This window comes from Leuresthes tenuis, unplaced genomic scaffold, assembly GCF_036924035.1.
Source record: "Leuresthes tenuis unplaced genomic scaffold, fLeuTen1.0.hap1 SCAF_20, whole genome shotgun sequence".
Taxonomy (NCBI): Eukaryota; Metazoa; Chordata; class Actinopteri; order Atheriniformes; family Atherinopsidae; genus Leuresthes; species Leuresthes tenuis.
In genome coordinates, this window is record NW_027325374.1 from 10,713,705 (window position 1) to 10,740,394 (window position 26,690).

Here is a 26,690-nt window from a genome sequence, read left to right on the forward strand (position 1 = left end):
CCTTTATCTTTTTTTGTATCTTGGAAATACACCAAAACATATTTAGAAAAGTGATACACACCTTAAAGGTTTGAGAAGTTTTATTGTTGCAGTTCACTTACTGAGCACATCGGGCCTGTATGGTGCTGATTCAGGGTCAAATTTTGAATAAGGACGAGTAGAAACAGTGGCAGAGAAATGAAGGTGTCTTAGGATCTGGGCTAAATGACTATCCTGCCACTCACCCCCCTCAAAAAAAAAAAGAAACAACAAACACACCTCCACGTGCTATAAAATGCTTTATTACAAAATTGTGAACAATGCTTCAGCAAATTGATGTTCAGACCCATTTACACTGAACTCGGTTGCATAATTATAGGGAAAAAAACTCGCGGCTTGCATAGAGAATAATTCTACTACTAAAAGTCATGAATCAGGTTTAACTCTAAAGCAGAATTCTGTAGAATAAGTGTTTTAAACAAACTAACACCATGATGCCTTGTACAAATGGCAAAAAACATCTTGAAACAAAAGCTGCATCCGTTGCAAACAAAGTTAATCTTTAAAGGCACATCAGTTGGTATTAGGTATCTAAATGACTGTCAAAAGTCTTTAGATTTTTTTTTAAGTATCCTCTACAGATGGCTCTTACGGTTTAGTGTATCAAAATATCAAAATAAATGTTATAACACAGAATGAAGGTTTAACTAGCTGCAGACGCCGTGCTTCATCTCAAAGCTCTGCTCTTTCCCTTGACTACCTAGGAGAAGTGTGCAAGTCAGACATCAAATAAAAGAGACATACAAGTGTGTGGTGTTTACAAATATGTAAAAAAAAGGACAGCAGGCAATATTCAATGTTTGCTAGCTTTAAAAGAGAAAACAGGAAAAACTGACGTTGCACAAGCCTGTTTGTCACATGCAATCTGTGATTATATGCCTGCTTTAGATAGAAATTTCCATTAGGTTTTCTTTTTAGTTGGTTTAAAAACACTATACTAAAACTATACTTTCAAAGATGAAGGAGAAACTACCTTTGGCAAACCGCTAAGAATAAAGGAAATAAAGACTGCACTACAGCATGAAGAACAGTGTTTCTTTCACCTCTTTTAAAACAGAATATTGTAAACACGTGTAAAAGCACTGCGTGTGCGTGCTGAGCGGTGACCTTGGCTGCACTTGTAACAACTCCTCAAGTTTGTGTGCTTATCCTGGCAAAAGTGAGCAAATGATTGTGATAATAAAATAATCGATACAAAGATATAAAAAAAAATGTCTCAAGAAAAATGTTGCAATTCAAATTTAACTTAACGTGGTCTGTATCCAGGAAAAGACCAGAAACAATCACCCTTACATTATGTGAAATCTCACCTCTGATCAAAATATATATACTCCTGGGATTTGTCAAAATAAGCTTTAAAATATATTTTTACGCACTTCCCAGTAAGATTCTAACCCATCACTCGCACTTATAGTCCCATCGTTTATATTCTTCCACAACAGCAACCATTACAGACAGGACATGGGACTAATAGAGAAAACGTTGCCCATATTAAGATGTGGGGCTCTGATAAAGCATGTCTGTCCATTCAGTGTCCTCTTACACAGCTGGACAGAACCAGCATGAAGCAGAGGACCAACAGCCCTTTTCTTATTGGTACCAGGGGGTCTTTCTGACCCAGTGGAGGGTGAACCCTGCATCTGTCCGGATCTTAATGGAAGCTGCCTCTGCTTCTCTGACGGTCTCCTTCACAGACTGCATCAGGTTCTGAGCATTGTGGACCAACATCTCAGTTGCCTGCAGCAGAAATAAAAAAAATAGTGGTGAGGGAGATTTTAACAACCCTTTACTGATAGCTACAGTTAAGACAATTATGAGAATCCTTATGTATTAATTAATAAAGGGAAAAAAAGACTCACCTGCTCTGACTCCTCTTCGCTGATGTTGGTACGACCCAACATGGTGGCCTTGACTGTAGAGAGGATTTTAAGCTGAGTGCTGATGGTGGGAATGCGCTCACACACCTGAAATAAGGTTGAAGAAACAAGTAAGGTCAAAAAATATAATCACATAGTCCTTCCATGCTTAGAAGGCACTGTTCAACCATCCCGCGAACACAGCTGCACTGACCTGGAGCAGGTTGGTCCGGATACGTTTGTCAGTGCACTGCTTGGCCACCTCCTTAGCCAGCCGGGTGACCTCATCAGAAGCCTTAGCAATGTCCTTGGCACACTGGATGAGGGCACGCTTGTTTCCACTGCCGCCGCGAACCAGACGCGACATCTCTGCCATGAGCAGGGCCATTCGTTTGGCAGCACCGATGATGTCATTTCCCTACAAGACGAAACAAGAACATAATCCAATGAGGAAACAAACGCTTTTAAATCAACTCACTGTTTACGAGAAGAACGGACAACTCTTTAACAAGACGGAGCCATAACTCTTAACACAGGTTAGCATAAATGTTGCAGGTCATGGCGCTACTGAAGAATAACAGTGACATTTCGAATGGTGGCAAAGCAACAATGTATCTTGTGAACTTGTGGGAAAATAAATATTCCAAGTCTTGAATATGGAAATGTCACCAGATCAAAACAACCAAAAGCTGAGATGCAAACAATGACACTGTGCCTGATGAATGAGAGGACGAAACACCTAAAACAGAAGACCAAAGACTGTCCCGATGTGCACAGAAAATCTGCTGTTAATACATTTGAATTAACTTTATCTAAACAGATAAGGTTTGATCAGATGCGGCTTTGCAAACCTGAGCCGTGCTGCCATGTTCTCTTCAGAAATAAAAGGCCTTTTCCTCTTCAATCTTTAGAACAAACCATACTTGTTCAGTCTTTTTCTAATTGTACTGTCATTAACTTGTTCTTGGGGGTTTTATTTTTGCACTTTCTCTGAGCACTGCATGATCTGACTTTGAGGTAAGCTTGCTGGGAGGTTCATTCCAGGGAAGTCTGGCAACTGTCCTGACTTTTTTCATCTGGTGAAGAATTTTTCATCGTTGCCGATGTTTCTCCTCCATGACATTGTATAAAGACAGACTTGAACGCTCCAGGCCAGCAAACTGCCAGTAGAATGTGGCTACATGTGTCCCAGATCACTTCAGAATGCAGTCTATGCAATCAGATCTCAATATCTCATCATGGTGTTCTGATTTGTTTTACATCTCTACTTAGAGCTGTCTGCTTGTGATCTGTCGAGGCCCACGTTGGCACCAGGAACCAGAAACAGCCTCTTAGTGTTGACTTACTTTGCTGGACCATTTGCGAGCTTCATCGTGAAGCTGCCTGGCAGCCACCATCATAGGCTCATTAACCACGTCACCAGCCTTTTGTTCAGGGAACTCCTCATCTTTTTCTTCAGGTGGAGGAGGCCTGGGGGGAGGAACCTCACCTTCTGGAAGGGGAGGCTTAGGAGGTGCTGCATCATCAGTAAGCTAAAAGGACAATTAAAATGGATAAGTTGTTTGGACACTCAACTAAAACAGCTTTGATTGGTTTGTCATGTAAGTGGTGATTATACAACATAAGGACTTACAGAGAGCTGATCCAGTTCAGGAGGTGGAGGTGGGAAGTCTGGCTCTTGGGGCTGGAAGGCCTCCCTGACCTTTGCCACGGCACCAAGAATCTTATAACCTGAGTCCAGAAAGCCTTTTTGAAGACCTGGCAATGAAAACAAATACATCCCCACTCATTAGGAGGCTCAACACGCACATAAAACGAAATCCTGCATCACGTTAACAGCATTAACTTACTTGGATCCTGGATATTTCCTGCTACTGCCTTCGCATCCATTACCATAGGAGAAATTGTCTGGCTCAGCTCATCAGATGCAGCCTTCACCATCTCCCTGAATTTGGGATCCTCAGAATTCTCCACCTCTCGTTTCGCCACCAGGAGGATACGGTTGGCTCTGCGGGCGATGCTGGTGGCACCAGCCACGAGCATCTGAGGCTGGTGATTGGCCATGGCCACGCGGCACTTATCCAGGTCCTTCTTAATGGCTTCCTCTGAGGCATCCAGCAGAGATTTGGTATCGATGGCCTCGTCCACCAATCCTAGATATCCAGAAGAAACCAGCAGGAATTACACCGGGAGGTCGGAAACAGTGCCCATCTCTCTGCATCTTTATGGCACCTTACCTGTCATTTTCTCCACATTGTCAATCCACTGATTCTTCATGGTCTCAAAATGTTCATACGCAGCTTGGTTGCCAGGGTTTCTCAGCAGAATACGAGCAGCAGACACCACCTTCAAATCATCAAAGCCATTTATTCTACATCTACTGACTGCAAAAGACTTGGCTCAAGAGATGAGAAACACTTAAACTCTGCTCGTACTGCAGCGTGGAGCACAGACACAAACAGAAACAGATAGAAACGCTAAACCATGACATACTTGTGGTGTTAAGTCTCTTGTCGACTTGACGGCAGCCTGGATTCCCTCCACTGTGCTCTTGTTAGCGGTGCCAACAGCAGCAGCCTTCTCTGCTGTGGCGCCAAGCTTATTGGCGTGGTTCTCAAAGTTGGCAGCTCTATCTTCAAATACCTACACACAAAAAAGAAAAGAAGTATTTGAAAGGGTAGTTCGAAAAAACACAGCACTCATGCTTATAAATATTATCATGAGATCACAGTGAGGAGCAGAGTGAGTGTGCCACTGACCTCATCTCTGTTGGGAGCATCAAGAGGGGCAGTGGCAGCCACTGCCAGTAACTTGATGGGGGTTGTTGTGTCACTGAAGATGTCAGACACCTCCTGAGTCATTGCTTCTTGCATCTTTCCTTTCAAGTCCTGAGAGGAGGACATATAGATGTTACAACCAACCCGTACCTTCACACAGTCTTAACTGAGGTTACATGAACTTAAACAGCCTGGGGTGGGGGGAAACTTACATTTGCGGGAACAACAACATGTAATCTTTTAACGTATCTACATGCAGATACATCTAAAAAAGTCAATCTGAGGGTTTTCTAATCTAATTCAAATGTAGGACTTTGTTTTAATAATCAACAGATTACATTTTGTTATTGTACTGTTGTCACCAAATGAATCTCTTACTGCAGACAAAGACTAAGCCACATTTTCCAGAGGCACATTTTGTACTCCTCAGTTTTATTTTCCAACAGGACCTGAAATAAATCTGATATGGATATACTAACAGAGAACAGCTGTGTGCTTCCTCTACTTCAACTAACCAGCAGAGGGGGTTCTCTCTCTGTGTCCATGTTTTAATCCTGCCCTATCACAGTAAAGCTACAACTCTTAATGAGAACGACCCTGCAGTGTTGGTAGTCTTACTTTTAAGGCCTCCTGGAGCTGCTGAGCCACAGCACGTGCCTGAGGGGAGTCCCCTTCACCGCGGGCAGCCAGGTCAGCCAGCTGAGCCATGAGCTGCTCCACCTGCTCACACTTGCCCTGCAGCTCCTGCCTGTACGGGCCTGGCAGAGCGTTGGCCAGCCTGCGGCCCTCTGCCACCAGGCCACGGATGGCTGCCTGGCCTGAAAACGCACACACACACACATACTTACTTACACGTCAAGATTCATGGAAAACATTTTGCTGGTTAAATTAATTACTTTTGGATGCATCAACACTGATAAAAACTATCACAAAAATTCCACTAGTCTGCTGATAGTGATCTTTTTCCCCCAAGCAGTGAAATGTGACAACAACAAAGTGATATCCTCCAAAGGTTTGTTTTTACAAAGCCAAGAGACACGAACAGATAATAACATGTGAAACAACACAAAATGCCAATAACATCAGAGGGGCTGGCACCATACAGTTTTTCACATTTTCCTTGATAAAAGAAATGTCTCTGCTTCAGTTTTTGTACTAGTTCAATGGAAGTTCAATGCTCTGTTGATACCAGTCTGACAAAAATGAATTTTAATTTTGGCTTCCAACAACTGTTTAAAAAAACCAAAGGATCATTGTAAACAATTATTATGTCACATTTGACAATGATGTTCTTGTTATATATCCAGCACACCCTGTCATTAACAGTTTTGCTCCTCCCTAAGAGACCAAAACCCACTTCCCACAATTCTGTGGCAAGTTTAGCTCAGTTCATTTAATTCATCTTCTTATTTTTCCCAGTTGACTTAAGTGTAAAGTTATGGCAAATCCACTTTTTTGCACCACTGCTGCAATAAATGGTGCCCGAGTAGTTCTGGAACATTACCGTTTGACAAGTCTTTTTCTGTATAATCTCACATTATTTCTTTCCTCAATGATACTTAAACCATTCTTAGAGCAGCCAGCACTCGGCTCTATTGTAAACATGTTAGATGTTGTTCAGGATTTCGTGGAGCCAGGCCAAAACCAAAGAATGACACAGAAGGACATGTTCACAAAGTGTATGGTCTGCAATCAAGCCACATAAACAGTGGGAGGAATGTGATGGATAATGAGAGGAAGACAGCGAGACAAAGAAATTGGGGAGTATAAAAGCCAAACTCACCCACACCACTGTCATCCACGGTGGGGTTGTCAATCCAGCGCTGCGCCTGCTCAATCTTTCCTTCCAAGTGAACAGCTGCCTTTGCAGGCCTGCTGTTGGCCACAGCCTTGTTGGTCTTGGACTGCAGGTTCTGTAGGGCTGTTGCTATCTGTTTGGCCAAAGCTCTAGCCTCAGGCGTGTCACCTTTACCCCTAGAAGGAATTAAAAATATCCACTTCATTCATCACAAAAATATGGCTGGAATGGGGTCTGTATGACCAAAAGCCAACGTGATGTCACACTGTAAGTAATAAAAAAATCTCTTTTTTCTTTTTCTTTTAACAAAGTGTGAAAGCAGATGAGCTGTTTTTTGTCAGGCTGTGGCCAATCATCTAAGGGTTGAACACAGAAATACAAAGCCAGCATAAACTGAGCTCACATCTCAGGCAATCATCAACTTACTGTCTCCTGAGATCAGATAGCTTGGCAGTCATGGCAGCGAGCTCTCCCATTGAGCGCAATATGTCCTCTCTTTCTTTGGGGTCCTCACACATGTCAGCAATCTTTCTGGCCTCGGTGAGCAGGGCCTTGATATTCTCTTCCCCCTCTGGGCCGCCATTAGGATCTGCGAGCCAGCTCTGTGGGAGGACAACACACAAATAAGCAAATCAAAAACAACCAAGACACCATAAAATGATGCTTGAATCCATGCTTTGGGAGCCGTCACCAAAGTTCTAATGACTCACCTGCGCAGCATCAATCCTTTTGGCGATGGCCTGCTTTGAGTTTGTCATGGCCTCCAGTTTGCGAGCAGCATTTTCCACTTTACCCGTGAGCACATCGAGCCCCTGGGAAACCTGCTGTGCCTTCTGCATGGCGGGTGGGGATGCTCCTTGACCTCTGGTGAGGACGAAGAAAACACATGGATACCATCAGGCATTTTTGGCCACAGGACTTTTTTGTTATTGTTTATATAACGACTGAAACACGCCCCCCCCCTGCACCACAGGAACGACACTCAATTGTTATTCATAGAAAATCTTAACCAGTGTTTTTTTTCTGCCCATACTTATGGGAGCTTTGCTAACATGAGGGGAATAATCTGTGATGTAGCTGCACTGTGACAGGTCTAAATAAAGAAAGTGTACAGCCACAGGCTGAGTGTACAATGCAACGCTGCCACTAGGGTTAGGGTTTATTGAACATATATGCAACCAATTACGATGGGATTTTGACTCATCCACTACCCACCGGCAGGCAGTAATATCACTTCAGCTTCCATATCAGTGGTGTGAGTGCAACCAGAAAAAAAAAAAAAAGCCCATGAAGGTTGTTCTTCAGGGAGCTCCCAATCCCCATAACCCTCAGGGAGCCCCCACAACTATTTGGTCCAAACAAGCCTAAAAAATGCAACCACACTTGCTGGTTCTCTGGGTTCTTTCACTGAAAAGTTTAAGCTTAATACCTCAATTTCCAGACATGGCTCAAAGGCATCTCTTAGTTTTCAAAAGAATGGATTTAACAGGGGCTGAAAGTAGATTATGGATTAATACCAGACAGCTGCTTTTAATCTAGCGTGGTTCAGGCTCTCTGGTGACAATCAGATCATATCAGAGGGAGAACACTCATCGTCTTACATACGATAAACCCTTCTAATATGCTTACTGCATTACACCACTCACTCTATAGGGATGAAAACGGAAGCTACTTAATAAGAGAAGCATTTATTCAGAAAACACTAAATGCAGGAGCTCTCGAACTGAACAAGTAACGAAAGATACGCACTGTGCGACATATTGGGAAAATGATCTCATCCTGGCAGCAACACAGAAAATAAGCAAAGCAGTGATGGTGAATATTGTACCTGGCCCTCATGTCAGACACCTGGTCAGTCATCTGGCCCAGAGTCTTGGCTGTGCCAAGTATATCTCTGCGCTCCTTGCCTGCACATAGTTCACCAACTTTACCAGCTTCATCCAGGATCTGCCGGATGGCCTGCTCGCCCGCATCCCCTGGAACCAAAACAAAGGAGGTCAGACACGCCAGTGAGGTCACTAAATTAAATTAAATTAGGTCATCAGCCAAAAGGTGTGACTAGAAGCAGAATGAATTTGTTTTTACCTGGTTGGGCATTTGGATCCTTCAGCCAGTTCTTAGCATGAGCCATCTTGGAATCAATGAGCCCCAGCGCCCTCTTCATGGCCTCTGTGTCCTTTAGGTTAGAAAGCAGAGATTAAACCAATGTCTTACAGGGAATCAATTAAACAAAGACAAATGAGCATAATAAAAGACGCCGTTCAATGCTTCAATCAAACCGTATTAGACATCTTCTCTAATAAACGTGCATTTTTAGAGTCAAAATTTCTGTAACATTCTGTGGGAATGTTAACGTCATGGCACACAATGACAGTCATATCAAGAAATTAAGTCACGATTCATTGAAAGTGAGCTTTGAGAGTCTTTTTTCTCACTAATGGTTGATCCTTTCGTTCAGGTTGATGTCATGAACAAACTCCAATATTTAAGCATTTCAGTTAAGGAAACAGCATCGATGACATCCGTCAGAAACAACAACAACACAAAGCAAGCTGTTTCCGTCTTTTTTTCTTTTTTTTTTTGCCATGGTCGATACAAAGCGTGTCATGTTATAAAAGCCAAACGACTCCCTGTTGTATCTCATTCACAGCAGATGGAAATACAACAATCCATCCAACAGTAACTTGTTCAACAATGAGACCTCTCATTGCCAAAGACTACCAAACAAAGCAGAGTCCTGTGGAACAAGCAAGGCAGAAGACCAGAGAAAAGGGAAGAGAGGTTGAGTTAGCTTATTTCCTATTGTTAAAGAACCATTGTTCCTCTGCAGCTTGAGTCGTCATCACAGAGAAAAGAGTACCAAAGCAAATCAAGCTCAAGACTTTTATTTTAAATAAAGGTTTCTAATAAAATATGTCTGTGCCATCATAAAGAGGGTCTCTTTGAATTGAAAGCTATCGTGTAACAGACGTGTTAGTAAGAGACCTAAATGATGAAGGGGAAAAAAAGCAGAAAGTCCAAAGGTGTTTAGTGACATCAGAGCTGTGTGGGCGTATTAGCTTACTGCTCAAACATGCTCAACATGCAGCTGCTATCCTGTTGTAACCATCTGTGTGCGAGTGTGGAAAAGGCCAGTTAAGTGACTAGAAAGACAGATGGAATTAGGATTTTTGCTTCAAAATTAAATGCTAACATACATTCATCCAAACCTGTAATCAAACACAAGAGATGGTTATATTCCAGTATTAGACTCGGTGGGACTCAATGCATCAACAACAGGAACAGTGAATGTTAAGTGATCGTTGATTTGTGAGAAAACCCGGCCATATCTGTTGGATTAAAACAGAAATCTAGCCATTCACACAGCAAAATCCATATCAGAATTTCTATGTGCTCTCCTCCGTCAAGAGAAACCTGATGTTCATGGCAGGAAGGGATGAACCCTCAGAGAATTCTCCTTAATGACAACAAAAGTCAATATTGCAGGAGTCAGGTGAATCAGTAACCTAACAAACCAAGGATAGAGCCAGGTTTGAGTGTCATTGGAGGGGGACACACAGATGTTGATACAATGTCATGTGATGAAGCGAAAGGAATCCTAAAAGTCAGAAAAAACACTGCACAAATCAACGTGTCAGCAATTCAACTTGCTTAAAACTGAAGAAATAAAGCCCCACACCACTGGTAGCACAAAATACTCAAACTGGGATATCACTCAACGAATAGTCAAGTCAGCTTCATAACTGCCTCACAATTCAGAAACACACAATGGCAGAACAAAGCACAAAACGGCACACACTCATCTGTCAGACATGCTACTGCACAACTAGGGAGCAACCGAGGTGAGGCTTACCTTCTACAGGGTGTGAAGGGAGAACAAAACAATAGGAAGAAATGAAGAACGACATAAATACAAACTTCAACCACACACACAAACTAAAAGCAACGAAAAAATATAGTGTCAACAAAGAGAGAAGAGACCCTGGCAGGAGATATTTCAGACAGTCTCAGGACAGGAAAGAAGTAGAATGTGTAGAATGAAGAACATGGAGAAAAAAAGGACCTGATCATCTCTTTGCAGCGTTGAATATAGTAAAAATATCATTCACAGCTGCAACACTGATTTAAAGTCATCCTGCACCAAATGAAAACCTCATTTGTTCAAGGCTCTGGCTTAATGCAATAACTGTGGAATGGTGTGAGAGCACAGAAGAGTGAGGGACAGAAACAACTCAGTCTTTGTTTCTAAAAACAGTTTCCATTTGATTCTAATCAGGAATGCACGGAAACAAACTTTCAACACCTTGAACATTTCAATGAGCAATGCATTTCTTTTTCTGTCTGCATATTCACCGTATGAACATCTTGTTTTGCATAACTTATTTTATATATAGTATGCATATCTAGAAGGAATGTATCACACATTTAACGGGCTTAAAGGTAGTAAATCCCTACACTAAAGGATACACAACGAGCAATATTTTGTAGCCTCTTAAGCCTGATACGTGATGCAAGGCAAAGACTAATCAGTGCAGGACTGTCAGAGCAAAAATACTGGTTCAAATAAACAGGATGTGCCACTTCTGGCGTTCAGTACAGTGGAGATATATCTTTCCAGGGGACCATGGCTCTTCATTCTATAATGAATAGTTTTGATAAAACAGTTTTAAATGCAAATTTTTCACTTTTATGCATAGAAAAAAACTGCTCCACAACTAAAACAAATTAGGCTCTCTGTCAGCTGTCAACCTGTATTCAGCATGTACCATATATGACTTTCAATTTGCTTTGAATGCTGACGAAACAAAACTCATGTTTTCAAACGCAAAATAAAAACCATTCCATCTCCAGCTGCTGACACCTTTCATGGCTCTGCATTCGAGCTTTTGCATAACATTTTGTGAATATAACTGCATCCTAATAAATATATTACAATTCTCTCTCTCTCTCTCGCTCTCTTTTTGGCCACACCACCAGCAAGCGGTTCAAAGGAATACTTTTAATTGCTTTTATTTTAGCATGTCGTGCCATACTTTCACTGCAAAATGAACAGGGTTCTTTCCAGTAGTTTTACATCTGTGCTGGATTGTGGCTGGGTTATATACATGCATGCATCTTTGCAATGATTACATGCATTAGATACAGTTGAGAGTCCAGAGGAGCAGAGAGATTTACAATACATTTTAAATATCTTCCCACAGATTTCTTTTACATGCTCATGTCTTTCCATTGAACTAGCATGTTGATACTTATTTTTCAATAAAGCATAGGATATTATCATTTACACTCCCAGAACTTATTCCGGCTATCTGTTCCCAGGAAAAGAGCCTTTTAGTATTTTACTCCCTCTGCTTAGAATATGTTGCATAACTGCTTGAATCACAAGGAGCTTATCTCATTAAAGAAAACTTGGGAGACCCAATAAGATGTACTTCTTTAGATTAAACAATCACTATATGATAACTGATATTGATTATGGCTTTGGAGTCCTGCTATTTTATGGTTTTGAAATGCATTCTTGTGCATTTTTCTTGTGCTGCTGGTATCTTGACCAGAAATTTTAAATGGCATTGAAGCTTTACCAGCCTAAATTAAAGGTTACTGCTAAGTAAACTATTTAGCATATCTATCACGTTAAAAATCAGCAAGTTTGAGTTTCATGGCCCTAGAAAACTTGAATTTATTGCACGCACCTTGTTGGCCCAGGCATCTTCATCCCAGGATGTAAGCTGCAGCACTCTGATGATCTCATTTATCTCAGCACTCATCTTCTCAAAAGTGAAGTTACGGTTCTTCAAGGCCTCTTCCACACCCTGGCTACCAGAAGTCTTGGTTGTTACAAAGATTTTGATGCCTGAAATGTAAAACAGAACAGAATACATATTTCTATGAAAACTTGCAGCCAAAAGTTGTGCATTTGCTAAATAATACGTGGAAAATGAAACGTGGAAGATGACAGAATAGCCTCTCTGCGAGGGCACCGTTTGATTACCTGAGATGAGGATGGGCAGTAGCTCCTTAACCGTGTTCATAGAGTTTACCAGCATCACACGATGCTCCTGGTGTGTGAGCTCCTGCTGTCGCTCATCTATCATCTTTGCCATCTTCGTCATACCTAAAAACATGCAACATATTACATTTAGTCAAATGGCAGGCTTTCAGTGTTACTTTAGGACAATCGCACTCACCTTTTTCCCTATAAGACACCTCAAAAGGAAACATGAAGCTTCTTCATGGTTTATTATAGATTTTGTTAGTTATTTCTTTAAAATTATCTTGCATTATAAATTCAGGGTGTGTAACTTTGTATTACTTGTGTTACAACACTTAATTGAGATTTATCCATAGATAGATTTATTTTTCTATCACTAAAGCTAAAAGTTACTTCTGAATCTGCAACAGCAGACCGACCTGGTCCCAGGTTCTTTGTGTATGTGATCAAGTCCTCCATCGACTCCACCACCTCAGCTACGGTCAGATACTCCAGGATGCCTTTGCACACGCGGATTATTTTGCGGACCTATGATGACGTTTGGATAAAATGACAAAAAAAGCAATTAAAAAAACAATATCTTATCAGAGATATGCAAATGAGAGCGATTATGCAAATGCAGTTTGAACCCCCTCCACCACACATTCCTTGTAATTATGTGTTTATAATGCTGCCTGCTGACATTCCAGCCTCTTTGCCCTGCTTCACTTCAGTTTTATGTGAACTGCTGTAGTCACCACTTCCCTGCATAGAGATCCCTGAGCCACACTGCAAAACATGACGGCACTGCTGACTGATGACTCTGGCTGACTACTGCAGACGTGTCAGGATGCCTGATATGTGCTTCCAGAGCGCTGATCTGCAACTTCTCTACATCCCAGAGCGGAAAAGAAGGATGGGCTTGATGGATGATGGCACCTCTGTCCGATTCAAGATTTAGGAAATGTTTCTATACGAGATATGGAGAGTTCTCCAGACTTGTGCAGCATATTTATCTGTCATTCTGTCTCCTTTATAGGCACTACAGTGCCCAGGAGGAAGAGGACAGGAATGGTTTCTATATTTTTACCACAAGAGGTTGTGACAGCACTTCTCTGCCACACTCCAGCTGCTGAAGCCCTTCAACCTCAGCTCAATTGATCATTAAACCATCTTAAAATTCAGAAAGGCTTCTGTCAGTGGGGGCAAACCCATATCAAGTAGGAAACAGCTACATAAATAGCTGGAAATAATCAAATCAAATTCTGTCCTCCTTAAGCTAGTACATTTCTGTTGATTGACAAAAAAAAAATCGAATAAATGATTCAATACCTCTGCCTCATCAAAGGTCAGGAGCAGGTCAGAGGTTCCAGATAGGATGCCCCGAGAGCCGTCGATGAGGTAGTCCCGAGCAGGAACAGAGTATGGATCAGCTTTTAGCATGGAGGCAGCTTGCACCAGCTTCGTGCATGCATTCTCCACTCTATTGAAAGCAAAAGTTGCTTCATTTAGAGATCAGTTAAAAAAAAAGATAGATCAATACAAAAATCCATACAAGTCATGCTGATGATACATAGCCCTTTGGAAGCCAGATGGACAATTAAAGTGGAAACAGTAAATTGCCAGCAGCAAAGACGCATGGAAAAGCAGCTGCTGTGAAAATGTAACTTTGTTTCATTTCCTTTTCTCGTGTGCGTCTCGTTACATTTTATGCAAATACTACTGTGGAAGCCAATCGAGCGTAAAACCCAGATCAAATACTTGCTGAACACCTTCCATATTGTATGTCAAACCCTTTGTTCTTTTCTTTTTAACCAAAGGTAGTCAAGGCCTGACTACAGTTATATACATAACTACAAAATTTCCCACTTACAACGCAAAGATCTAGCTCATTTCAGAATTAGTTACCATGACACAGTACGCAATATCTTCCTTCCTCAACAAAGTGTGTGATGAGCAGCTCAAGAATATTCACACCTTGTTGACACTCTGAGCTTCCAACAGAGCACACACAAGACACCATTTCCTTCAGATTATGAGGACGAGTCCTGGTTGAATTTTGTCTCCATCCTTACTGTGAAGGTACATTCAGAGAAGTCTGCTACAGCTTTTAACACATGAAGATCAACACTTCATTAGTTCTCAGAAAATGTTCAAAAAACCCCAAACCATTATATTTAACTATATTATACTGAATATGCAATGAAATCTGATTAGAGTCTGACTAAAAGCCCTTTCACAGCAAACTTATTTACCTCATGAAAGAGAAGTTTATTTGCTTTCATAGGAAGTGTAAAGCTCTACTCTGACTGGAAGTGGACCCATTTAAAACCAGCTTCCACAGAAAGGTAAATGATTGATATAGTTGCCTCCTGGGTGTGATGCACTCAGTGATCTCCAGAGCAGCAAAATCTGCAGGCTCAGCAATGTGATTCAGTGTCATACATGCCACCAGCATTGTATCAACAGCCATTCTGCACATGGAAACAGGCAACAAGCCAAGAAACAACACGTGTTCCAGTTCCCACAGTATGCAGACTTCCTACTTTTGCCTATGGCCTAATTGTTGGAACGAGCCACAGTTCTTGCCATTTTCCACACTTTAAGCGTTGCAAAGGAGCAAAACGGAAGGAGCTCAATTTCCATTTTTCCTTTAAAATTAGGTCTCCTCAAAGAGAAAGGCCTGTGTGCTCATGACATTAAGGCTAATGTGCGAGTCTCTGTGTCCTTCAGCGTGCACTACCTATAAACAGCCATGCAATAACTGGACCCCAGCAGACACTATATTTAGTGATGGAGATGCATTCCAGCACATGTGCTGATGGATGACGACAGGGTGACGATGTGACTTTGAGGCACCAAATGTGTGGAGCCTGACAACCTGTTGCCTGCCAATGTGTGTCATCCCTGACCTTGGGGGCTCCCCGATTCGTCTTTTCACCACTTGACTATAGCATCCGATTTGACAAGACTCACTGAAAGACTGAGAGTGACAGAAGAATGAAATGATTTTAATGATATCAGATGACATCAAGTGTTCTTTTTTTATAGGTCAACTGAAAACAAAAAGCAGTAGCAAGTGACTTATATAGCCCCGCCCCAGACGGGCAAAGGAACTCCTCCCAGATAAGAAGTATTTCAGTTACACCAGAGCAAGACTCTGAGGCACTTAACATGCCATGTCTGACCTTTGCCTGGACACAGCCAGCCATTACTGCAACAGATAAAGAGAAAAAAAGAGAGCTAAAGAGAAACTAGTGGGTTCCACACTGTCAGGAGAGAGTGATTTAATCTATATACATTTAAGATGTTTGTCATAGCATGCATTTAAAGTGTTCCAACAGATCCTCTGGCACTTACTTGATAAAAGCTGGTGGCATATCCCTTTTCATGATTTGGTCCTCCGTGGTTTGTACAGTCTCCTTTCCGACCTGGAAGATACAGAAATCAAATATGATTTATGAAACAAGACAATTCTAATATATAAAAAAAAAATGGTGCAATAATGAGAAACACAAGAGCAAACTAAAGGGAAAAAAAGTATTGCAAGTAATGTTTTACCACATTAAAATCATTCAGAGATGAAATTGTTTGAATTTTTCATTAATACTGATATTGATCAGCCATTTAAGCACAAGTTAATTTCACATAAACCTGTTGACTAATGCAGGGGCTCGGTGTGTCATTTCCAGTAAGTTTCAAGGTGACATCAATATCTAGTCATTCATTCTCTTTGATCTGTTCAGGGATGACAGTGGGGGAGAGCCCGCTGCAGCCTGAGCTGGGTGAGCACCCCGAGCAGATCATTACTACCTTAATATGTGAACACATGATGATGCAGAATCTCTGAATTTATTTAGAGAAAATAGTTTGATCAAATTCACCAGAACAATTATAATTACGGTTAAAACTGAGCCGCAACACATCCGCTTTTTGCAGAAGCTTCGTTTGCCATCGTTTGTCAGAAACTCTGGACATTTTTATCACGTGCTGCATATCTGTTGCTAAGTGTTCCAGATAGCAGCAGTGTTTTCATTTCAGCTGTCTGCACATATACCGTCTGTGTATTGCTATATCGTTTATTAAACTGCTTCACTGTATCAGATTTTTGATAATATGAATATTTGTCATTCCATTTCTTTAGATGCCTCATCAAAGCTCTCCCTAGTGAAATTAATGATTATAGATGACTCATTTTGATCAATCAAGGCCACAATTTCCCATCTGATAGCATGGGCAATTTCAGCTACCTCTGACATATAGATCAGATCTCCAATAGTCTACTAGCCCATCTGAATCAATGTAAACCATGTTTTAAACCAAAGAAACGGCACCAATTCTTCTTGTTTGCCAATGACTCTAACTTCAATCGTGGGTTAATTTGATATTAAACAAACTTTAAAAAGAACAGATTATTTATGTTGTTTCCTTTATGAATGACAAGCCAAATAGCTGTCATATTTAGACATCTGCATCATAAATGCCTCAACAGTGGAGACAGGGCACACCCTGAGGAATCTGATGATTGTATCATCAGTCACACAGATATGTACTGGTTAAAACATTATGGTTCACCACTGTGTTTCCACGGCTGTTCTGACTTAGTAATGTTGCAAGTTTAGATGTATTTCACAAATTCTATGTAAGCCAAGTATGGTTTATACATTGGAAACATTTAATAGGCATGAATAAAAACTTTGTTACTCCTTCTAAGGGAGTTTCACCTTTAATCATGCAGTTTTCCAGAGTGATGTCCGGTTACTCGACCAGCAAACCATTATTTCGACAAGGCAGCTGCTGGAGGTAGGGGGGGAGGCAGGCACAGTTATAATGCATAAAGCAGCTGAACGCCTCCTCTCCTTTACATGCCAAAATGACTCACCTCCCCCACCATGACCTAAGCTCTGTGGGGAGACACAACTCACCCACGTCGAGCAGCCACGGCTGAAAGATCAAGTAGTCACAGTGGGGCACTGATCGTACGGCCTGAGTTTTAAAAAGCTGCATCATCTCCCGGAGAGGAAAATCATCAGCCATTTTACTTGATATTTTCTCAAATGTACACACTACACTGTCACACACTCAATTTAGCTTTCCAAAATATGTCCAACATGTCTCACCATGTTGAACTTCAAGACCTTTACTTCCTGCTGGTAATTTTGGTTATTTGAGATTACGTTTTGACACTACGGTGAGAATTCCCAGAGAGCTTGTTAACGTGTCAGGAGACGGGCAGTAGCAGAGCCATTCCAGCTGGTTGACGTGGACGCAGTAACAGAGCAGAGCAGACGTACATTTCTCGCTCTCTTTTCATTGGGCCTGAGGGACTTTGAGTAAGGGTCAAAGAATAAATAAGGGCCAAGGGCTGTGCCAAACTACAATCTAAAGCTAAAGCTAAGCAAATAAAGCTATCCAACTCAGAGCGAAGTGGCAGTGTGCATAAGCCACCCTCACATTCCACGAATGAGTAGCTCTGAACAAAAGCCAACATCAACTAAAGTTGACCTGTCCCACTGAACTTCTGTTTTGGGTTTTCAAAACAGTCTCCTGTTGCTGAAATATTTTTAGTCTTCTTCTTTCTTCGGGGACATTTTATTAACTCAATTTGGGCGTAGGTTTCATTTGCATAATGAAACAGCTGCATGATTAATCAATTCATTGAGAGCAGCACAATGTGACAATTTTCATTTGCAAACTTTTAAGCTGACAACAATCCCCTTTTAAATAAAAGCATTTCGCAGACTGGGGCTTGTGCTGCGTAATGGCTGCTCTCCATCATCTCATCATCTCTCTAAAAAAAGGTTTTTAGATGCTGCATTTGCTGGCCTACGACACCTTTTTAAACAATTTCATATATGCATATTTTGCAACTTCAAGCAGTTGGAATAGCCTTTTGACCTCAAACACACACCTTTTCCTCATGCTGAAGAGCTAATTTGACTGAAAAGCTCGCTGCACATGACTGAGTAATCTCAGAACTGCATTGTTAAGACAACTCTTATGTTTAGACAAGATCAAGTCAAGTTTAGACATGAGCAAAACGAAACTAAGGAAAAGAAACAGAATTATTGAGAGCTGTGTGAAAGCCAGCGGCTGCTTGCAAGCTGCATTTAATGAGCACTGAGTCATATTCTCCCCAAAGCATCACGGAGGAATCTCTGGAACAAGTCAAATAAGGCTCAGGGTGTAATCAACAGGTCATTGCTGTCTTCCTTTTCCTCTTTCCTTACTGAGCCCCATCCTGTTGTCTGAAGTTCAAGAACAGTCAGCTGCAACGATCCAAGTAATTTGCTGCGAAAATAGAACTGTGACCCATGTTTATAGCTTTTGTTAGGCAGTGTGTCATGCCTTGCCTTTTCCTGGCAATGTGTGCCTCTGTCATGATCGTGGACCACATGCTTGTGACACCAATAAGACCAACTTTGTCACCTGGACAAGATGAGATCTTTATTTCCTACAGTCCACGACGGCATCTTTAAATTCTAAGTGTTGACTGACAAACAGCTCAAACCCATTTCTCATTGATATTTGATCCTGAAGGGAGGGAACATGGGAAAAGAGGCAGAGATGAGGTGAGCTGCGACCCATAAACATATTCTGCTCCTTGAATAGAATCTAACAAACCACTTTACAGAAGGACAGCTGGTCACTTCCACATTCTTTTTTAAACCTTTCACAGATTCAGTGTCATCCTCTTCCAAGCTGCTTTACAGCTCTTCTGGCTGTCAGTCTCCTTTAACATTTGAGTCTGGAGTGGAAACACAGACATTCCCTTTTACCCTCCAAGAGCACCATGCAGAAACCCTGTGTTGTGAAGTACATTGATAAAGTGGCTGCTTCTTTAGAACAGACTTGGCTTTGTTGACAGCAACCCATCCCTCTACCAGGGGAAGAAAGGCCACTCTGAGAGCCTCAAGGCTGCAAAGACAGAGCCTGCCTTTCACATGTTGGGCAGTGTTAGCACAATGCTGTGATAGTCATGGTGAGCAAAAAAAGATCTATGATGGCAAACTTCTGGCAAGCGGGGGCACCATCGCCCTAAGAACATACTGCATTTCACTATCCAAGGAGGTTTGCTTCCTCACAACTGCGAGGCACTGATTGTCGCTTTAAGTGACTTTGCAGTACCATCAGATGACAATTTGATGGCACTGCCCTCATTGGCAACCTTTGATCGACACTCTCAGAGCTTACAAGTTCTGCATTCTAAGATATCAAATATCAATTGACTCATAATCACTCAGACGGGCAGCAGAAAGGTTGCACTCAAGGTCAATGCCTTTATCATACATCTGTCAAGTGGTGTCAAGCGTTATTTATCTATCTGGTTCAGGAAGTAGTTACACTTGGTGTGACCAAGGTGATGAAAGACACAAATCAAACGGCCTACTTGGCAGTGGCAAAGCAGGTCCTGCAGCCAGGCAGAATATATCACAAGTATCTATCTCATGTTGCAGGGCCCGAACAGCTCATGCAGAGTTAGTGAGGGTCAGCACTCGTCAGCATGAATCCTCCTTTAAAGGAGTAAATCAATAAAAAGGTTTGCTATAAGTCAATTGTGAGCTAGGAGTGCTAAAAGTGTTCTTTTAGCACTCCTAGCAGTGGATGACTTTTACAGCATTATCTTGTGGTTAGAGAGGAAGTCATCGCATCAAGCTCAGTACATCCAAAAGATAAAAACAGCTATTTTCACTTCCTATGCACTGTACACAAGTCTTAAAGAATTACATATCTTAAAGAATATGAAAACAAAAAAATAAGTAACAAATAAATAATAAATATATCTGATGGATTAGGGTTAGCCAAACATCCACACTTGCAACAGACCAAATTGCTTTTCTACTAAGTGTTCACTCAGACCTCTATGACCATCATTAAACCAGGCCTCTACTCAAGTTTGACAAATAAAGTGAAGGTGTATATAGGTGTATGAATGGAGAATGTCTCTCAAGCAACAAGCAAGGTCCCTTGTCATACAATTACAGATAAAGACGGTGCTTTAATTGGGTCACGACGGCTCAGTACAGAATACTAAGAGAATAAACTCACTTCTCACTCAGTACCGAGTTAACACTTTCAAATAAGTACCGAAATCTAAAACTGGCTTGTTCTCATTCCAAAACATAAACCGAGAAAGGAAACGGGTATGTGCGTTTGCTTTGTATGGTCCAATACTGTGGCAAGAAAAACTAAGGCACAGTGACACATAAAACACTGTATTGTTCCAAAATAATCACAGTGTATGTTAGTGATTAAAAAATGAAGTAAAAAATCATCCTTAACATTGCAGCTTATTGCTGCTACAGGTGGTTACCTGTGCTGCTACTAACTGGTTTACAGATGTGCTCAAAGACAAGATTATAATTCTTTGATTATCTTTAGCTTTAGCCCAAGGTGTTGGTCTATCAATAAAAGGTATCAGTGCACACACTTGCCATAAATGTGACCAGTAGGTTCCCCCTTAACATATCGGTAGTTTCAGGGTCTCATTACACACTCCCATAGGGAACCTTGGTAACCAACAAAATGTGGAGTCTTAATGCAGAATGTTTTTCTTAGCCCTTTTCCCATTTCCTAACCAGTTAGTTGTTATTCCACTCTGTACCCAAGTAGTTTCTCAGGTACATTCTATGCCTGTTTCTGTCTAAGGAGTATTTTATCTTATCCCAACTGCAGCAAAAAAAAAAGGAGGTAATAAGCACTGATTTCAATTTTAGAAAACAAAATAAAAATTGATTTTCTCTTAGTCATTCAAGCGTCTTTTGGAAAAACATTACTAGTATACTACAGCATTAAGTCATGGTCTGCAGCCGTAGAAAGCTCATAGAAGCGTTTCCTGTGGCTGTTCCAAGTGGAGCAGACAGCAACCGGATCTTCCCGGCTTTGCTTCCTGTGTTTCCTCATCAACTCCCTCCTCCACGTCCCCCTATCCTGACAATCTTTCATCCCGCTGAAACAAAAAAGAAATGACTACAGGTGCAGCATTAACCCTCAACTCAGAAATGGATTTCTATGGAGGCGAGATTGTCTCTTATTTGGAACTATGCAATCATTTGAGACTAAACAGTCCCTGAACTGTTCCCAAGATGACATGATCAATGGTAAACAGCATGAAACAGCCCCCCTGCCAAATCACAGGAAGCTTGAGTACCAGGTAATAGGAACTACTTTCCTTTGTATGACTTTAAAGCATTGAAGTTAATGAATAGATTTGTTTCCTATCTGTAAAAGGCTTACAGAAAAAGTCGACTGAAATTACTATTCAGGACCTCATCAAATACAGACCACAAAGATTCCTAGAATACTTCCTTATTTTGTATAGTCTGTATTTGTATTTTAAGAACATATTCATAAATATCTAAAAGTGTTGCAATCCTTTGTGCTGACTGAGTGAAAAGTTTGTCCTCCTAATTTTTTTTCCCCTCAACACCAAGACTACAGCTGAGCCCAGCTTGTAGTAACTACGGTACATATTTCTGGTATTGCATAAACACAGTAGTATTTTGTAACTTCTTGAATATGGCGGAAGACGGCAGTTTTTTTTCATAATTCAAAGAGCATTGTCACAGCCAGTGAATGAACTGCTCATAGAGGCATCCTAAAATCCTGTGACCTGGAAAACTAGAAGATGAACGCTCAGGTCCAACACCACAGGCATTCTTTTCTTTATCACATGTCTGCAAAAAAAAAAAAAAAAGGGCCCATAGATGTAATGAAGTGCACTCGCCCTTCATGTTAAAAACCCTGCTTACCAAACTAATAGCCAATTGCTGACAAAGAAGAGCGTTTATCACAACAGGACACAATTTAAACTCTCAGCATCACTTCATAAACATGCACAGCTATTTCCCCCTAAGAACATTTCAGATGCAATGGGGCTGTAAAGACTCAAAGGTTTCTTGGCAGTGCTGTGTTAGCTAACAAAAGCGCTCCATTTGGATGCAGTTTGTGCCACTGCAGGCTTACAGCTCTGCTATCAATGCAGCATATCTTTGATCTTATGTCACTGTTGGAGCAGCCATGTGTCCAATAAGCTCAAGTCTGTCTTTTTTGCAGAAGTCTTTGACAGTTTATCAGGCAGACCACTAACAAACAGCAGTTGACCACATCTGGCAAGCAAAGACATGCATCGAGGGTTTAACATGTATCACAAACACAAATTACCAACTTCCTTTTAGCTTAACAAGGTTTTCCAATGAATAGGCTTAATAAATCTTTTCCCATGTTTGAGCAATGTTGCCCATTCAAAGGAACAGACTTAACCCCCCCCCCCCCCCCAACCAACCCCCGAGCCGGGACACATTTGGCCTCCTTGGGAATTCTTCACATTCCTTACATTCATCTTTAATTGAGGTCTCTCTCATTGTCTCTATCAGACATAACAAGTCAGAGATGCTGTGCACTACTACTGGTAGTGCGTGCTCACGCTAAACTTTCAATACTGGGTCATGCCTGTACTTTCATCTCCATGCATCTGGAATAAAAAGATTAGGCTAATAACTTACAATATTACACGTTATTTCATCAGGTTCAAGCATCAAAGAGCATCCTAAAACCAGATCGTCCTTCTTTGTGAGGAAATGGAAAGAAACCTGTCCAAATTATATGATTTGACAAGGGAACTATCATTTGAAGCCCACTCTTGTTCAGATCTTCATTCCAAATCTTTCTGGATTAGATGCATTTACAATCTCAGTTTTACAGACCTCGGACAGATTTCACGAAGGTGGAAACTAGGGCTGTAAAGTCCTAGTCGACAGGTCGACTTATTGGTCGACCAAAATTCTGATTGGTCAATTTTTTCCCCGTGTTAATTTCATACAGCCTATGGTTAATTTCATCAGGAGGAAAGTACCAACTGCTAATTGGGGTGTTTTCAGAGCACCCCTGTTTCACAACAGCCCGTCTTCAGAGAACACCCCCCTCGTTTTCACTTTTTTGGATGAGCCCAACCCACTAGAGACAGGTAGATTGAAGAACGTCCACGTTATTCAACGTCCCGTGGTTTGCTGAATATTTATTTTTATTTTGAGCGTTTCATTTACAGTGAGTCCTCCTCTACCATCCATGTCAAAGACATCGGCAGTATAGCAGAATTTTACTAAAATAGATGGCGGGAATAAAGTCAAATGCAAAATTTGCAAACAACGGTTGCATATCACAGCTCGACTACAAACATGGCGTATCACCTAAAAACGGTAATATTTCAATATCATAGGCTATTATATAGGTTTCAGTTGACCAAGAATTCCTTTGGTTGATTACAGCCCTAGTGGAAACTTGTGCAACATGTGGTTTTTCTGTGAAACACAGACAGTGATGTAAAAAAGCTTTTCTCTTACACATCCCTACACCGGCAACTTCAAGAGAAATGTACCGTACTTAGACAGCTTCATTCCTTTCCCTTCACTGGATGATCCTCTCGAGCAAGACGTTTAACTTTGAGTAACAGACCCACTTTAACCAGCTTATAGCAGGTGAAAATAATTAAGGAACGTCACTATTGAGTTGAAGGGTAAATTCAAACTGCATGGGCACAGTTGCTACAGCTGGACAGAACTCTCTTCTTCGAGGATGACGTTAAAGATAAAAGCCACACAGTGTGTTTGCTCTCTTATTTGAAGCAGCACAATGCATGAGTCATGAGACTGAAGCCAGAAGAAATTACATGCGATTCTTAACTTCAATGATCTCATAACACCGGCCATGTTGTGATGTTCCTATAGCAACTGGAAATAATTACAGACTTGTGTGTTCATTCATGCCACTGTTAGAAACATATGATTGTAATTCAGAATGTCCAGAGAGCCTGGAACACGAGTTGAGGAGGTTTTCATGAAAGAGGGCATGCTGACAAGAACAGCATTCATGCTAAATTAATCAGATGAACTGCTTTTTATCTAGATTTATCTAATGTGCTTATGATCTGCAAGCAAATAGTAAACAATGTGTCCAATTTTCCTCAAACACCCACCAACACAATTCCTCTGAAGTGAAGAGCAAGGAACCTAGCTGATGTTTAAACCTTTACTCTGTGTGATCACAACTGTAGTGTAGGACCTTGTTAGGTGGCAGAGAGGCCCTTTAGTCAAAATATGACGTCAAACATAAACAACACATACCATTTAAATACCCCTCTTTAACGCTGCAAAGAGGAAGGAAGTCTGGTGGATGCAGACATATAAATAATGGACTATATGGGGTGAGGAGCTGCTGTTTTAAAGGGAACACTGAAGGAAAGTGGAGGAAGTGAGCAAGCTCAAAATGCTTAAAGACTATAAAACCTAATAAATAAATTGCAGGCAAATGGTAGGCAATCCCTCTAAATGAAACATTCCTTTGCTGTCGCCAGAGTAATCATCCAAATTTATCCCCCAACAACTGCCAGGGGACTCAAGCCTGAATAGAATGACAGAGTGAGCAACACACTGTCAACTTGTCCACCTTAAATTAGCCTGTATCCCCTCCTTTCTCTCTCTCTCTCTCTCTCTCTCTCTCTCTCTCGCTTGTACAAGCCACAGTATCTAGCAGTCCCTGTATATGACATTGTTTCCTTTAAGGGACCAATCCTATGTATTGGGTTGTGTTCAAGGACAAAATCTGAGGAAACAGCTCTATCATTTCCTTACACACTGCCACGATAAATTGAGCACGTTTCAGAAGAATACTGTTGTGGCTAGATTACTTTCGACTCTAAATATACTCCAAACCACAGTTGCTCTGGACAAAGTGGCGTACATTATTTACTGTTTTCAGTTTGGAAATTCATAATTAATAGGTCCCCACACGTTTTAATTGCAGGGTGGGGGTAGAAAAAACATGATGGGCACTAAACTGGGTCTTACAATATAGTGTATGCTTCAAGATACAGTCAAAGCTTATAAGTGTTTCATTTCTGCCAATAGAGTTGTGACTAAAACAAATGTGACTAAAACATGTCATACTCGGTTTTGTAACAGAGGTGGGAAAAAAAATTAACTTCCAAGTTTTCTCAACAACATTTTTCAGAGTTTTCTTTGACAACAAACTGTGGTGTGTTTCCCACTATCAATATGTTCATTTCTAATGGATACTGGGCCTTTGCCAAAAGTATCTGATCTATGAGATTATCTTCTGTTAAGTGAGTAAAGTATGTTTAAAAATAAAAGGAATTAAAAGTATTTCTGTTGGTGGTGTGATATACAGTTATGCTCCAGTATAATCAATATCCTATTAGAATAGACAGACAGGGAAAAAATATGTAAACAATATGGGGACACAATGTCATGCCACACACATATAACTGGTCAGTAACGACTCTAATTCAGAGAACCATCCACTGAAAGCCCCTGCAGGTTTTGTTCAATGAAGTTCCCAGTGAAAAAAAGTAATTTAATATAGCTTTCTCCTGTATCCTGCAGTGCCTACGTCAAGCCATGGCAGTCGGCTACAGAGGAGGCAGGGCGTACTTTCAAGGGGAAAAGGGCGTCACTGCCCTTTGCCCCAAGCCGACCTACTTTAGCAAAGATGGCATGCACACACCTTTTGTGCCATCAAACACATAAGGCATAACAGATTTAATGGTTTTATGGGAAGTTAAGTGTTGTGTTTTGACGTTCAAGTAAGTTGATTCGTGGGTGAACAATGTGGGACAAAGCGACAGGTAGGGCACAGCAGCACCCGCCGAGCTTAGCCAGACTGTGCGGGATAGTTTTACAAAGGGAAGAAAGTTACTCACCCGCACAAGGTTGCTAACTGCCGCCTGTACAGCAGCCACCGGTGCCGTGAGATCTGGGATAGCCTTCCCATCAACTTCACCTTCTTCGTGCATTATCACCAGATGGGATATCTGCTGAGCCACCGGCTCCAGGATACTTTCTATCGTCTTCGTGTGAAAAACCGGCATTGTGACAGCTTTAGGTTACTACCCAAGTAAATATCCAACCACCTATGGTAGTTTCTCCAATACTCCCCGCTATAAAAGCTCCAAAACAGTCCCGACTGCTTTTCTTCTCAGGACGGTATGAACACTTCTACTACTGCCCTGAAACCATCAACGTGAGAAACTCCCAGACAGAAGGAGCGCGAGCAACCTATGAGTCAACTAACGTTGGTCATTCTCTGCCCAATCAGCAAGCACAAAGAAAACGTTTGTGGCATCTGATTGGTCATTTACACTGCCGCTCTAAATCAGCGCCTCCCGCATGCACACAGGCGAGTTTGCTAGAGATCCGAGTGCTTCCAAAATTACGTAATAGATCCACATGTCC

At 41.3% G+C, this 26,690-nt stretch overlaps 1 protein-coding gene across 1 annotated transcript; it reads right to left on the minus strand.

The window, feature by feature from the left end:
* Window positions 1-261: 261 nt before the first annotated feature.
* Window positions 262-26,508, minus strand: LOC140279011 (vinculin). Its single transcript, XM_072374186.1, has 21 exons — window positions 26,159-26,508; window positions 15,802-15,872; window positions 13,774-13,924; window positions 12,882-12,990; window positions 12,463-12,585; window positions 12,164-12,324; window positions 8,556-8,646; window positions 8,299-8,446; window positions 7,181-7,334; window positions 6,897-7,072; window positions 6,456-6,646; window positions 5,291-5,490; window positions 4,655-4,783; window positions 4,389-4,538; window positions 4,133-4,241; window positions 3,746-4,048; window positions 3,529-3,653; window positions 3,242-3,427; window positions 2,110-2,313; window positions 1,899-2,003; window positions 262-1,776 (listed from the first exon to the last, which is right to left on the minus strand). The coding sequence occupies exons 1-21, from the start codon at window positions 26,324-26,326 to the stop codon at window positions 1,630-1,632; spliced, it is 3,201 nt and encodes a 1,066-aa protein (XP_072230287.1). The 5' UTR covers window positions 26,327-26,508; the 3' UTR covers window positions 262-1,629.
* Between the last annotated feature and the right edge of the window lie 182 nt (window positions 26,509-26,690).

What these genes read in the sequence shown, in the direction of transcription:
- LOC140279011 (XM_072374186.1), bottom strand. Translation starts at nt 26,326, where the DNA reads ATGCCGGTTTTTCACACGAAGACGATAGAAAGTATCCTGGAGCCGGTG. An exon ending in AGCTCCAGGAGGCCTTAAAA is followed by an intron (nt 4,784 to 5,290) that starts GTAAGACTACCA and finishes TCCTCCTCTCAG; the next exon opens with GACTTGAAAGGAAAGATGCA. An exon ending in CTGAACTGGATCAGCTCTCT is followed by an intron (nt 3,428 to 3,528) that starts GTAAGTCCTTAT and finishes TTGTCCTTTTAG; the next exon opens with CTTACTGATGATGCAGCACC.